The sequence below is a fragment of the Physeter macrocephalus genome, unplaced genomic scaffold (genome assembly GCF_002837175.3).
Source record: "Physeter macrocephalus isolate SW-GA unplaced genomic scaffold, ASM283717v5 random_1427, whole genome shotgun sequence".
Taxonomy (NCBI): Eukaryota; Metazoa; Chordata; class Mammalia; order Artiodactyla; family Physeteridae; genus Physeter; species Physeter macrocephalus.
Genome location: NW_021147039.1, coordinates 1,118 through 14,296, shown reverse-complemented (window position 1 = coordinate 14,296; position 13,179 = coordinate 1,118). Strand labels below are relative to the sequence as shown.

Here is a 13,179-nt window from a genome sequence, read left to right as displayed (position 1 = left end):
GTATTTTGTAATGTGAACACAGATGAGATATCAACACCCAGGAGGGGCGGGTGACTAACCCGTGAGCAAGGCCCTCTAAATATATGGGGTTATTTAATCTGCACATTAACCTTAAAAGGAAAGGACTTTTATCGTCGTGTTTATCAGATGAGGAAGCTGAGGCTCTGGGAGGTTCAGAACTTTCCAGGCCCCAGATAGCAGGCAGCGAGACATGGCTCAGAGACCCGGTCCCCGTGCTCTTTATCCTGCCAACCTGGAAGGATGTATCGTGCAAAGGAGGAGTTTTCTTCGCCCCCCTCGGGGACTGGCAAAAGGGGACTCGCTGAGCTCCCAGCAATGTCCGGCGAGAGCTAGCGTCTGGATAGGGGGACCAGATCCACGCGAGGGCTCTCAGTCCTTCCGCCTCGTCTTTCCTCGGTTTTGCCCGCAGGCTTCCTGTTGACCTGGGTTTGCAACCTGAGACTCCTCATTTCCAGATCCGGACTGGGGGCGCAGGTCCCTCGGAGGAAGGACCCGCCCCTGCTGTAGCGGCCGCCCAGAAGAAAGCACGCCTTTTTTATCCTGAAATGAAATTTGTCGTTAGTTAAAACGCTCGTCAGGGCTTCCCTGGTGGCGCAGCGGTTAAGAATCCGCCTGCCAATGCAGGGGACACGGGTTCGAGCCCTGGTCCGGGAAGATCCCACATGCCGCCGAGCAGCTAAGCCCGTGCGTCACACAACTACTGAGCCTGCGCTCTAGAGCCCGTGAGCCACAACGACTGAGCCCACGTGCCACAACTACTGAAGCCCGGGCGCCTAGAGCCCGTGCTCCGCAACAAGAGAAGCCACCGCAATGAGAAGCCCACGCACCAAAAAAAAAAAAAAAAAAAAAAAAAAAAACCGCTCCTCAAGGGCAGTATTTAAACGAAGTGCTAACTGCAACACAATGAGAACTAGAAGGAAAGTAATTTACAACACCATAGTGAGAACTTCGACATGTCCCAGCCGAGGAAGATCGCCCGGAAGGCGCAGGGGCGAGCCGAGCTGCGGGGGTCGGGGTGGGAGCTGGCATTCCCGGGGAAGCCCTCGAAGGTTCCCCCGCAGAAGTACTCTGCTCGTTAGTGCAGCGCAGGGAAGTGATGGCTCAGACCCTCATTCACAGGCTCCCCACTTTCGGGAGGGTCGCGAGCTCCCCGCAACCATGCGCCCCATCACTGTGAGCCCCCAAACTCGCCCCGCGGTGACCGATGTGTCCCGGAGGAGCGGACCCGGCTGAGTGCACGGAGATGGGGGGGGGCTTGGGCGTAGGAGGGTGCAGGCGCGGCTCCGGGTACAGTTGCCTCTGAGGGGCGAAGGGAGGGCGCTCGTGGAGCCCCCAGAACTGACCGGGAGGAGGAAGCCCCTTCCCCGGGTCTCCGGAACCGGGAGCACGCCGCTCAGGCACAAATCAGGTCCTGGGTTACACATGCCGGCTTGGGCGCACCTGTTTCTTTAGAAAACGCATTTTGAGCTCCGTTCGAGTAAGACACACCAGAGCCCATTCATTCATGATTTGGGCATTGTCTGAATGTTATCTTTATATTGTGAAAATAGTACCTGCTCATTGTTAAACAGTTCAAAAGCATAGAAAGAGGTAAAAGTCACCCGTAATCAATCCCTACACCTTTAGAAGATCACTGTAAATCTTTTGGAATTCACCCTTTGAAACTTTTTTCCTAAGCATATTTCCTATGTAGTATATACACACAACACGTAACACAGTGGTATTAAACCATAGCATGCTTTTGTAACCTGCTTTCCCCCCCCCCCCCACTTAATAGATTATGGTCTATTTTCCACGTTGATGTAGATTTACACATTCTATTTTTTATATATACAGTATATTTGTATGTTTTTTTGTTTGTTTTGTTTTGTTTTTTGTTTTTGTGGTACGCGGGCCTCTCACTGTTGTGGCCTCTCCCGTTGCGGAGCACAGGCTCCGGACACGCAGGCTCAGCGGCCATGGCTCACGGGCCCAGCCGCTCCGCGACATGTGGGATCTTCCCGGACCGGGGCACGAACCCGTGTCCCCTGCATCTGCAGGCGGATTCTCAACCACTGTGCCACCAGGGAAGCCCTGTATGTTTTTATAGGTGTATTGTGTGATGACCAAAACATGAGTGTAAGATTTATGGAGTGATATGATTATTTTTGGTAAACAAACTGGAAATACGTGGGTGCACCACAAGACTCTTTTTGCGAAAACTTTATGGTTTGTGTATAATTTAAAAATAGCTTCACAGACCTATGGCTCAGCTTATCCCAATGATCATAATTATCTTTTCACGAATAATCTGCCATCCACTCTAGCAGTGGGAGTCTTCTCTGTGTGGCCTCTTTCCACCTTCTATAACATCACCCGCCCGCTGTGGCCTCTCCGGTTGCGGAGCGCAGGCTCCGGACGCGCAGGCTCAGCGGCCATGGCTCACGGGCCCAGCCGCTCCGCGGCACGTGGGATCTTCCCGGACCGGGGCGCGAACCCGCGTCCCCTGCGTCGGCAGGCGGACTCTCAACCACTGCGCCACCAGGGAAGCCCACTTTCTTCTTTTTTTAAATTAATTTATTTTATTTATTTATTTTTGGATCTGTTGGGTCTTCATTGCTGTGCGCGGGCTTTCTCTAGTTGCGGCAAGCGGGGGCTACTCTTCATCGCGGTGCGCAGGCTTCTCATTTCGGTGGCTTCCCTTGTTGCAGAGCATGGGCTCTAGGCTCATGGGCTTTGGTAGTTGCAGCACACGGGCTCAGTAGTTGTGGCACACGGGCTTAGTTGCTCCGCGGCATGTGGGATCTTCCCGGACCAGGGATCAAACCCGTGTTCCCTGCATTGGCAGGCAGATTCTTAACCACTGCACCACCAGGGATGTCCCTCAACTCTGAAATATTTTTGCCTCTAGTTGTCCCATGCAGACCAGTCACAAAATCTACTTCTTCAGTAACTACAAACTCTGCTTTGGCTTCTTGAATAAACAGCAACAATTGAACAGTATCGGTAACATCTGTAGATTCATCAAGGCTAGGAAAACCACTCAAAACTGTTTGCCATGTTTTTTAATTGATGACTGATATTTCTCCCAATGTTCTCAAGTCTTTGAGCAACTGTTCTCCCCAAAAGGCTAATAGCCTTCAACAAATTTTCGGTTTTGCAGAGGCCAGGAGGCAGAATCAAATAATTATGTAGGTACTTACTTTCCACGTATTTATTTTTTTGTGATGAAAATACATTTATTAAATTTATTTTGGGGGAAAACTACCATATTTGTTAAATGAGTGACCGCTGCTATAGTTTACTCATGTGTCATTTGTGTACAATCACCAATTAGTGTGAATGACAAGGTGTCCGAATGACTTGGTTTCCTATTAATCCACTCACTAAGCCAACTTCATGTTGAAGAAGAAAAATCACCAGAAAACAGACCAAGAAATGTCCACTGCTAGAGGGCTTTTTGATTATTTAAGTGTAATCTTTCAAAGGATTAGTAGTTCTCTAGCTTGGAGTCACTAATTTGATATAGCAACCAACTTAATTTCTGTGCAGACCATGAATGAGCAAATGTCTTCTAACCTGACAATCACTTTAAAAGCAAACCCTTAGTTGATCATGAAAACACACCTTTAAACACACGGCTCTGGGGCTTCCCTGGTGGCGCAGCGGTTGCGCGTCCGCCTGCCGATGCAGAGGAACCAGGTTCGCGCCCCGGTCTGGGAGGATCCCACATGCCGCGGAGCGGCTGGGCCCGTGAGCCATGGCCGCTGGGCCTGCGCGTCCGGAGCCTGTGCTCCGCAACGGGGGAGGCCACGGCAGAGGGAGGCCCGCATACCACAAAAAAAAAATAAATAAAATAAAATAAACACATGGCTCTAAAGCACCATTGTTTTGCCCACTCTAAAATGTATTTTTTTTATCCTGACACTGTCATGTCATAACTTTTAAAATGATAATTTCATTATTATTGCTCAATTGCACTGATGCTTAGTAGGAGTAGCCTGTGGTCTATTCTTCATCATGCAAGTTTATGAAAAAGTAAGTTTGGAACTTCAATCATGGTCAGCCAGAAGACGGTCTTTCTTTCCCCCTCCACAATTAAATACATCAGTATTTTTGGAAGTACTGTCCAAATTGTTTGACGTCCCCTCTGCATTGACCCTGGATAAGCAAGCGTGAAACTTGATTGTCTTTCAGCAGACGGACTTTAACTGGTAATTATGGAGAGATCATTACTTCCCTTTCTCCTTGGATAGCTGACACAGGACAGGAAGGAAGGTTGGGGTTCTTTCTGAGACTCTAAAGATCCTTTTCAAAAAGCCCATTCCGTTGGCATTTCTTAGGGAATCATAAGCTCATCCGGTCTCCACACTTTATAAAGTTCCCTTTTACACACCCATCTTATCACCTGAGTCACGCTGTAGATTTAGGATTCTTATTCCCAAGCGGCTAGTAAGGCCTCAGGCCAGGTCTTTGGGTGCTGTCTGGTTTTTTCATGAGAGTCACCTTGACAGGAGAAAGGGGTTGGGGAAAGACACCTGAGTCTGGTGAGGCACATTAAGGATGCTGGCCACACACCTCACCTGCTGTACTGAGACAGAGGGGACCTGGGATCCTTGGCTGCAGTGCTTGCACCTGCACAAACATTTCCTCCGCAACAGAATGCAAAGAAACTATCAGGGACTAAAAATAACTATATGCATGTGGCACTTGAGGCAAATTATAAACAAGATACACAAAGACCAAAAACCCAAGGCGGTGGGCAGACCACCCAAGCCCCCCCTCCCCCCAGACCCCTGGACCTGCCCCTACCCTCACCCCATTTAAAAAACCAGCTCCCCCCACCCCCTCAGGGAATGAGCAAGGGAAACTTGCTTGTTTTCTCTCTCTCCTGCTGCAGCAGGAGTCCCAATAAAGCCTCGCCTGAATTTCTCATCCGGCCTTTTACAAATTTCTATTGATTAAAGGGTCCAAGGACCCCGGCTGGGAGCTACCATTTTGCGCAGGGCCAGCCTGAAGTGGGAATGACGGTCCCCCCATGCTTTCTTGGTTATGCCACCATCATCCTCACCGTAAGTGTATTCTAAAATCCCATTAAGTGTATTCTCCATTGAACCCAGCTGAGTGAAGCTGACAGCCGGCCCTGCAGTGCCCCCTTGCGCGACTCTAGGGAGGCTGATCGCCTGCGGCGTGAGCGCCCCTCAGCAGCGAGTCTGTGGCCACAGCCCCTCCGCAGGGCCTTGGGAGGAGAGGCGGCGGACACACGGCGCGCGCTGACGACGAGGGTCACCCGGCCCCAGGGTTGGACTCCTGCTGCGCGCTCGCTGAGCGGCGGGGATTTTGGTGGGCGGGGCTGGGCGGAGCCTGGACCGCGGGAGCGCGTTGTCCGGCTGGCGCCCTCGGAGCGGCGCGCTGCACCGTGGGGTCTCGGGGCCCGCCGCTCACAGACACTCGGACCCTTGGATAAACATGCTGTGCTCCCCGGGAGAGGGGAGCGGGGCCACGTCCGCGGGCGGACCCGGCGAGGAACCCGGAGCCCCCACCGTGCGGGGAAGAAGGCGGGGACGGTCAGGCCGCGCGGGCTCTTTGAGACCGTGTTCGTGCTAACGCCGACCGTGAGTAACCTGGTCTCAGGTCCCGGGAGAAACCTTGAGTTGGCTTGGTCTAAATAGGCGGATGAGAGTTCAGATCTCTAGGCGTGGAATTTGGGGAAGTTATGAATGGGGGGTAGGGAGGCACATGGCTTTGAGCCAAAGCCCCCAGGTACGTTGTAAATTTTAACAGGGCTCCTGGAGAGGGCGGTGAGACTAAGCAAGGACGAGTTCCAAAGGGAGGAGAATCCCTCACCCGGCTTCAGCGCCCGCGCGGCTGGTCCTTGATGATCTCGGTAAGCCCAGTAGCTTGTGAACAGGTGGGGTGAGTGCAGGAAGCTTCAGGCCTTTGTGGTGGATGGGTAGGCAGAGGAACCCACTCCTGCGGGCTCTCAGGAGGCCTTGGGCATCCCGTTCTTCACGAAGTTTCCTGGGCCAAGAGGTGGAGCTGTGCCTGCCTTTGGGCCTGGCCCACCAATGGGGTAACAGGCAGCCCCGGTAGGACCTCAGAGAGCACAGCAGCAGCAGTGGAGAAGTGGCTGGTGGCACTGTGCCTCCTTGGCCGCCCCCCGCCCCGGGAGGTTGGCCCACTGGGCACGGGGCAGGAGGAGCTGCTGAGTGGTCTGATGACACAGGCTGAGGAGAAGGAGGATTGTGAAGTCACAGAGGAAGTGGGGTGCTACAGCATCCCACTCGGCCAGGGGCTGCCGGCCTGGCAAGAAGAAAGGTGTGGCCCAGGCAGACCAGTGCTTTCTGCCCATGGAAGGGAGCCTCTGGGATCAGCAGGGCATACCTGCTGCCCATGGTGGACTGATGAGTTGGGTGAGACCACCCTGGAACAGGGTCCCCCTCCCCATCCTAGGAGTGAAGAGAGTCCCATGTCCACATTCTGGAAGCCTAAATACCACCCACACCATGTGGAAGGAAAGCAGTAGAGAGGCTCGGTGGCACATCCTGCTGCCCCCCTCTTTCCCCAAATCCTCCCAGGCAGGCCACCCTTGCTCTGTCCAACCCCAGCTCTGTGAGCTTTCTGTTCCTCCTGAGTAGCTGACTTCCAGGATTTGGGGTTCCAGGGCTATGGGGAATACACACTGGAGAGCAGATGAGTCCCGAAGATCACCGCTGACTCCCAGCCTCCTACTTCTCTAGATGCGGAGGCCTCCATGGCTGTGATAAGCCTTCTGTTCTTGGCAATGATGTATGTTGTGCACCACCCCATGATGGTCAGTGACCGGATGGACCTGGACACACTAGCCAGAAGTCGGCAGCTGGAGAAGCGGATGAGCGAGGAGATGCGCCAGTTAGAGCTAGAGTTTGAAGAGAGGAAGCGAGCAGCTGAGGAGAAGGAGAAGGCAGAGAACTTCTGGAGAGGAGACACATCCAGTGACCAGTTTGTCCTAGGGAAGAAAGACAGGGGGTGGGCGTTCCAGGCAGATGGCCAGGAGGGGCCGCTGGGCTGGATGCTGGGAAACCTGTGGAACGCTGGCCTCTTTTGCTTTTTTCTCATCTTTGAGCTCCTGCGACAGAACATGCAGCACGAGCCGGCCTTTGATTCCAGCAGCGATGAGGAGGAGGAGGAGGAGGAGGAGGTCCGTGTCGTGCCTGTCACCTCCTACAACTGGCTTACCGACTTCCCCCCGAGGGAGGTCCTGGAATCCTTTCACAGACACCACATCCAGAACGTCACCCGGGACCTGCCCTGCACCTGCGAGTTCGTGGAGAGCTTTGTGGACGACCTCATCAAGGCCTGTCGGGTGCTCAGCCGCCGGGAGGCTCGCCCACAGTTGGAGGACTGCCTGGGCATCGGGGCTGCCTTCGAGAAATGGGGAACCCTCCACGAGACCCAGAAATTTGACATCCTGGTGCCCATTGTTGCCCCCCAGGGCACTATGTTTGTGCTGGAGATGAGGGATCTGGCCCTAGGCCGCAGCTGTGGCTGCGTGCTGGTCGAGTCGGAATGCGTGTGCAAGCGCGAGAAGCTTCTGGGGGACGTGTTGTGCCTGGTGCACCACCACAGGGACCACTCAGCCCTCCTGGGCAAGTGTAACGGCTCCATCAAGGCGGCTGTCTGCACCGGCTCCTACCTGGATGTGTGTAAGACGGTGCAGTGGTTCCGGAACATGGTGGGCAATGCCTGGGCCCTCGTAGCCCACAAGTATGACTTCAAGCTCAGCCTGCCGCCGTCCGCCACCTCCTGCAAGCTCAGGCTGGACTACCGCTCAGGCCGCTTTCTCTCAATCCGCCTGGTCCTGGGTGTGCAACGGGAAGACACCTTGGTCTACCTGGTGAGTCAGGCCCCTGACCAGGAACAGCTCACCAGCGTGGACTGGCCCGAGTCCTTTGCAGCCTGTGAGCACTTGTTCCTAAAGCTGGTCGGGCGTTTTGCTCCCGAGAACACCTGTCACCTCAAGTGCCTCCAGATCATTTTGAGTCTCCGGGACCTTCAGAGTTTACCCCAGGGAGCATCCCGCCCCATCCTCACCTCTTACCACTTCAAAACAGCCCTCATGCACCTGTTGCTGCAGCTGCCCCTAACGGACTGGCAGCATGGCATGCTCTCCCAGCGGCTCCAGGACATCCTCTGGTTCTTGGGCCAAGGCCTCCAGAGAAGGTCTCTCCATCATTTCTTCATTGGTAACACCTTCCTGCCCCTGACCATCCCAATCCCTAAGACATTTCGTAATGCTGAGCCCGTCAATCTCTTCCAACACCTGGTGCTAAACCCCATGGCACATTCACAGGCAGTGGAAGAGTTCCACAACCTTCTGACCCAGGTGAAAGCTCTGCCCTGTGCCTCGCTGGCTGGGGCACATTAATGTACAGGCCGTTAAAAAGGGAGAGAAGGTATTTCTGATTCTCAGGCTGCAAAAGAGTTTATTTTTCAGACACATCAGCAGTATACGTGATCTTCACCTTGCCAGTGGGGGCTATGATAGATTAAGACACTTAGGAGTACGTGAAGTGGTCATGAGGAGGGGTCCAGTCTGCAGGGCCTAATCAAGGCTGGGTCTTTGAAGTTTTCTTCTCCTGACTTAACTTTCATCATGACCCAAAGAGGGCCCAGGGTAACATGTTATGGGAGGATCTTGCTGCTAAAGAGTTGAGATCCGGAAGAGGCCTGTGAAGTTGGGTTTTGTAGCAACACTGGAAGTCAGAGAACCAGAGAATACTTCCATTGCAGCTTATTCCTTCTTTTGTGAAGGACTCCGAGCACATTCCTTGTAAACTGGTTTCCTTATTGAACTCAGCCCAACTCAGATCCAAGCTGATAGCACTCCATTTTATCCCAAATACTGTGATGGTAGCTTCTTGTATTTTAGGATCGAATTTTTCAGACCTCCGCTATTTGAAGATATAACCAAGATGTTTATTTGCCATTTTCTTAATTTAGCCCTATTTTCATATGATATGTGCAATATAATATAGCTGTTTTATGCATCTGAAAAGAACTCCAATACTACCCAAATAACTTGACTCACAGACAAATATTAAGTCAACAGTGGCCTGTCCCATAGTTGAAATAATGTATTTACTAAAATTAATTACATCGTCAACATCTGATGACCTCCTCAGTGCCTGGAAACATTATAAAACCCTTAAGGAGGACAGTCTTTTGGGGGGCTCTGAGATGAACAAGCACGGTTTCTGAGGGGAGCCACTTATTTGTTAAATGGAAAGAAGGTTTAGCTACCACGTGTAGCTGTGCTTTTTCTCAGTCTGGTAATGCCTTTGTATTCTCTTTTCAAAGAAGACAAAGGGATTATTTGAACTACGTTTGTGGGTTTGCAAAGCGGGGTCATCACAATCCAGGCCCACTGCCAGGGCTGGACAGGAAGGGACTGTGAAGCAGTTCAGCTCTAACAAAGTCATAATTCTGGAGATATGATTGGTATATTTCCCCCTCTTTCAAAACCCTGGGCATCCTGGGAGGAGTGTTAAGAAATGTGACTCTAGTTGTGGGTGTGGTTGTTTTGGAAATACCAGTGCTGTTCCTACCCAGCACTGCCAGGAAGATCTTCGGGGGAGGAGAACCTTGCCCCACATTTAATGTGACCTCATTGGGGGTTTAGGTGATGGCCTCGTAGGCTTTGGTTATAGAATCCACACCCTCCCCCCCAGCAAAAATAAATTACAAGTGTCCCAGAAGCTGATGCCAGCCAATATTTGGGGCTCCCACTGCTGCACAAGAGCTGCTGTGTTCTCGTGTTGTCTGCTGATATCTGCCAGGTACAGCTTTCAAGTGCAGATGCAACGATGGTTGGTTCTATGCTGGTGGGATTTTGGTGTTTTAAAAACATCCACATGTTTTTTGGGATTTCCCTGGTGGCGCAGTGGTTGAGGATCCGTCTGCCAATGCAGGGGACATGGGTTCGAGCCCTGGTCCGGGAAGATCCCACATGCCGTGGAGCAGCTAAGCCCCTGTGCCACAACTACTGAGCCTGAGCTCTAGAGCCCACGAGCCACAACTACTGAGCTCACATGCCACAACTCCTGAAGCCCACGCGCCTAGAGCCCATGCTCCGCAACAAGAGAAGCCACCGCAGTGAGAAGCCCGTGCACCGCAACGAAGAGTAGCCCCCCTCACCGCAACTAGAGAAAGCCCACGCGCAGCAACAAAGACCCAACGCAGCCAAAAATAAATTAATTAATTTTAAAAAATACATATGCTTTTTGTTTAGAAAATAATTTGCTGGTGTTTTACTTCCAAATCAATAAAGAAGATTATTTTCTGTATCAGTTGGAATCTGCAATAACAGCAGATCAGCATTCTCACATGCCTGTTCCCAAGAAGTTCACGTTACCCTGATCGCTTCATCCAGTACATCCTGGTGTTTCTCAGTGTACTTGGAACCAGTCTGCCCTGTGGTTTCCCAGTGGCATGGCCGGTAACCAGGAAAGAGTAATTCAGAATCTTAAGGAACACCTAAGTTACTCATTTTCATGGTGTCCAAACCAAAATACCAGCCAAATTAAAAGGTCTTAATGTTTACAAACAATATATATAAACTCCAGAAGGCATAGCCCTGTCAGGTAGAAAGGTGGTATGATCTAGGACTGGGTGGTTTCTAGTCTAGTACAAGACAAGGAAGAAAATGTAAAGTTATGAGTGGGCAGAAGAATACAAAGGGAACAGTCAGCAAAGCTTGGGTGGGGCAGAGAGTATAAGAAAGAGTATAGAAAAAACAAGTGTTAATGGGAAGGACAGAGCTGTTGTGCTCTGGGAATACTCTTACAATGAAAGGGGAAGCTTCCAGATACTCAGGAAGCTCAATTTTATTCTAAACAATACCTGGCTGGCACCCAGGATATAACAGCGATTATCGTAATGGGAATACTTAGCATTCATTGAGCATTGCCAATAGTCCAGGCACTGTTCTGCACATCTGGGAACTCATTTAATCTTCACGCTATAACCCCACGAAGCGGGTGCTTTAACCCCTCCATTTTGCCTACGAGGAAACTGAGGCTGAGAAGGAGTATACATAGCTCATAAGTGGCAGAGCCTGGAAGAAAGTACCCGTCCTAGCAACCTTCCAGCACGATCTTGGGAATAAGATGTAGGGGTTACAGTGTTTTGAAAAGCAAAAAGCATTATATTAATTTTAAGATAAACTATATTAATTTTAAGATAAAGGGTGGTATGTTATTGTTTGGGAATTCTGGAAGATAGAAATTGTTGGTTCTTGGTCCAGTCCTTAGGAGGTCGGGAATTTTATATCACATACAAAAATTAAAGGCATTTGCTCAGAGGCCAAAACAAATGCAAAGCCATTTCAACTACATGCCCTGTTGAACCCCAGTGACTTGGTGGTTTATATCATGAACTACATTGATATAAGCCAGCTGCAGGCTGGAAGGTTGGGCAAATTTCAGCCAAAAGACTGTTTGTTCAGGTAGCCAGCTGATAACACTGTTATTCCTCACCTAAACTAAGGCTGTTTGGCATCCATTTTGGGGAATTAGAATCTGGGTGAGGAGTGAAAAATAGGGAAGGGGAACGGCTCCAGCACTTTTCTGGCAGATGAGGGGTGGAGGAGGGGCCCCACTACTTTTGTAGACAGAAGAGTTGAGTTTTGCACGCCACTGATACCAGTTTTGAATGGATCTCTTGGTACCCGCTGTAGTCCTAATCCCCCCAGACAAAGACGGCATTCAGAACGGGAGGTGAAAGACCTGCCTGCACCAGGCGGGCCTGGCCTACAGAAATGCAGGGGGTGCAGTTGGCACTGCACACGGAGTCCCAAGCACTCAGCTCAGGAGGCTCCACTACAACCACCGGACAGCTTCACACCTCAGCCAATGGCTGATGGGCCTCCTAGGAGCCTTCCTCTGCTAAGAGTTCCAAGCCAGTTCTTCAGAGGCTCTAGATTCAGTGCTACCTGCTACCCTCCTAGCCCCCACTTCTCTTAGATGGTGCATACATGGAATCCAGAGGATCACAACCCGTTCCCACTCTCAAATGCACTTAAGAGAACACTGACTGGGGCTTCCCTGGTGGCGCAGCGGTTGCGCGTCCGCCTGCCGATGCAGGGGAACTGGGTTCGCGCCCTGGTCTGGGAGGATCCCACATGCCGCGGAGCGGCTGGGCCCGTGAGCCATGGCCGCTGAGCCTGCGCGTCCGGAGCCTGTCCTCCGCAACGGGAAAGGCCGCAGCAGAGGGAGGCCCGCATACCACAAAAAAAAAAAAAAAAGAGAACACTGACTGGCACCCTAGCATACACTGAGTCTGTGTGCTCACAGAATCTATTACCTAACTCCTCATAAAGCCCAGTGCAGGGCGGGGCGGATTATCATCACTGTTTTATAAATAGGGAAGAAAATGGGGCCCAGAGAGGTTAAGACGCCCAATCCAGGATTAAGCTTGTCTTCCAACTTTGCTCATTCAATACATATTTAAGCACTTGCTGTATCCGGAGCTAGCCCTGGGAAAACAATGGTGAGCAAAGACACGCTTTGTCCTCATGGGGTTGACAGTCTATGGAGGAGACAGATATGAAATAGTCACCCCAGCAGATGTAAAAGGTGACCTATATGGGAAAAGAATCTAAAAAAAGAGTGGATATATGTATAACTGATTCACTTTGCTGTACACCTGAAACTCACACAACATTGTAAATCGGGGCTTCCCTGGTGGCGCAGCGGTTGCGCGTCCGCCTGCCGATGCAGGGGAACCGGGTTCGCGCCCCGGTCTGGGAGGATCCCACATGCCGCGGAGCGGCTGGGCCCGTGAGCCATGGCCGCTGAGCCTGCGCGTCCGGAGCCTGTCCTCCGCAACGGGAAAGGCCGCAGCAGAGGGAGGCCCGCATACCACAAAAAAAAAAAAAAAAGAGAACACTGACTGGCACCCTAGCATACACTGAGTCTGTGTGCTCACAGAATCTATTACCTAACTCCTCATAAAGCCCAGTGCAGGGCGGGGCGGATTATCATCACTGTTTTATAAATAGGGAAGAAAATGGGGCCCAGAGAGGTTAAGACGCCCAATCCAGGATTAAGCTTGTCTTCCAACTTTGCTCATTCAATACATATTTAAGCACTTGCTGTATCCGGAGCTAGCCCTGGGAAAACAATGGTGAGCAAAGACACG

The 13,179-nt window shown here is 51.5% G+C and overlaps 1 protein-coding gene across 3 annotated transcripts; it reads left to right on the top strand.

Moving 5' to 3' along the window:
- The first annotated feature begins 5,273 nt into the window (after window positions 1-5,273).
- Window positions 5,274-10,252, top strand: ITPRIPL1 (ITPRIP like 1). Of its 3 annotated transcripts, XM_028487328.2 has the most exons (3): window positions 5,274-5,615; window positions 5,785-5,887; window positions 6,741-10,252. In XM_028487328.2, exon 3 carries the CDS (start codon window positions 6,755-6,757, stop codon window positions 8,405-8,407), a length of 1,653 nt encoding a protein of 550 aa, XP_028343129.1. In that variant the 5' UTR covers window positions 5,274-5,615; window positions 5,785-5,887; window positions 6,741-6,754; the 3' UTR covers window positions 8,408-10,252. The 3 variants fall into 3 exon arrangements, with proteins under 3 accessions (XP_028343129.1, XP_007118543.1, XP_054939624.1); XM_007118481.4 differs by lacking the exon at window positions 5,785-5,887; XM_055083649.1 differs by having other exon boundaries at window positions 5,274-5,887.
- The last annotated feature ends 2,927 nt before the right edge of the window (window positions 10,253-13,179 follow it).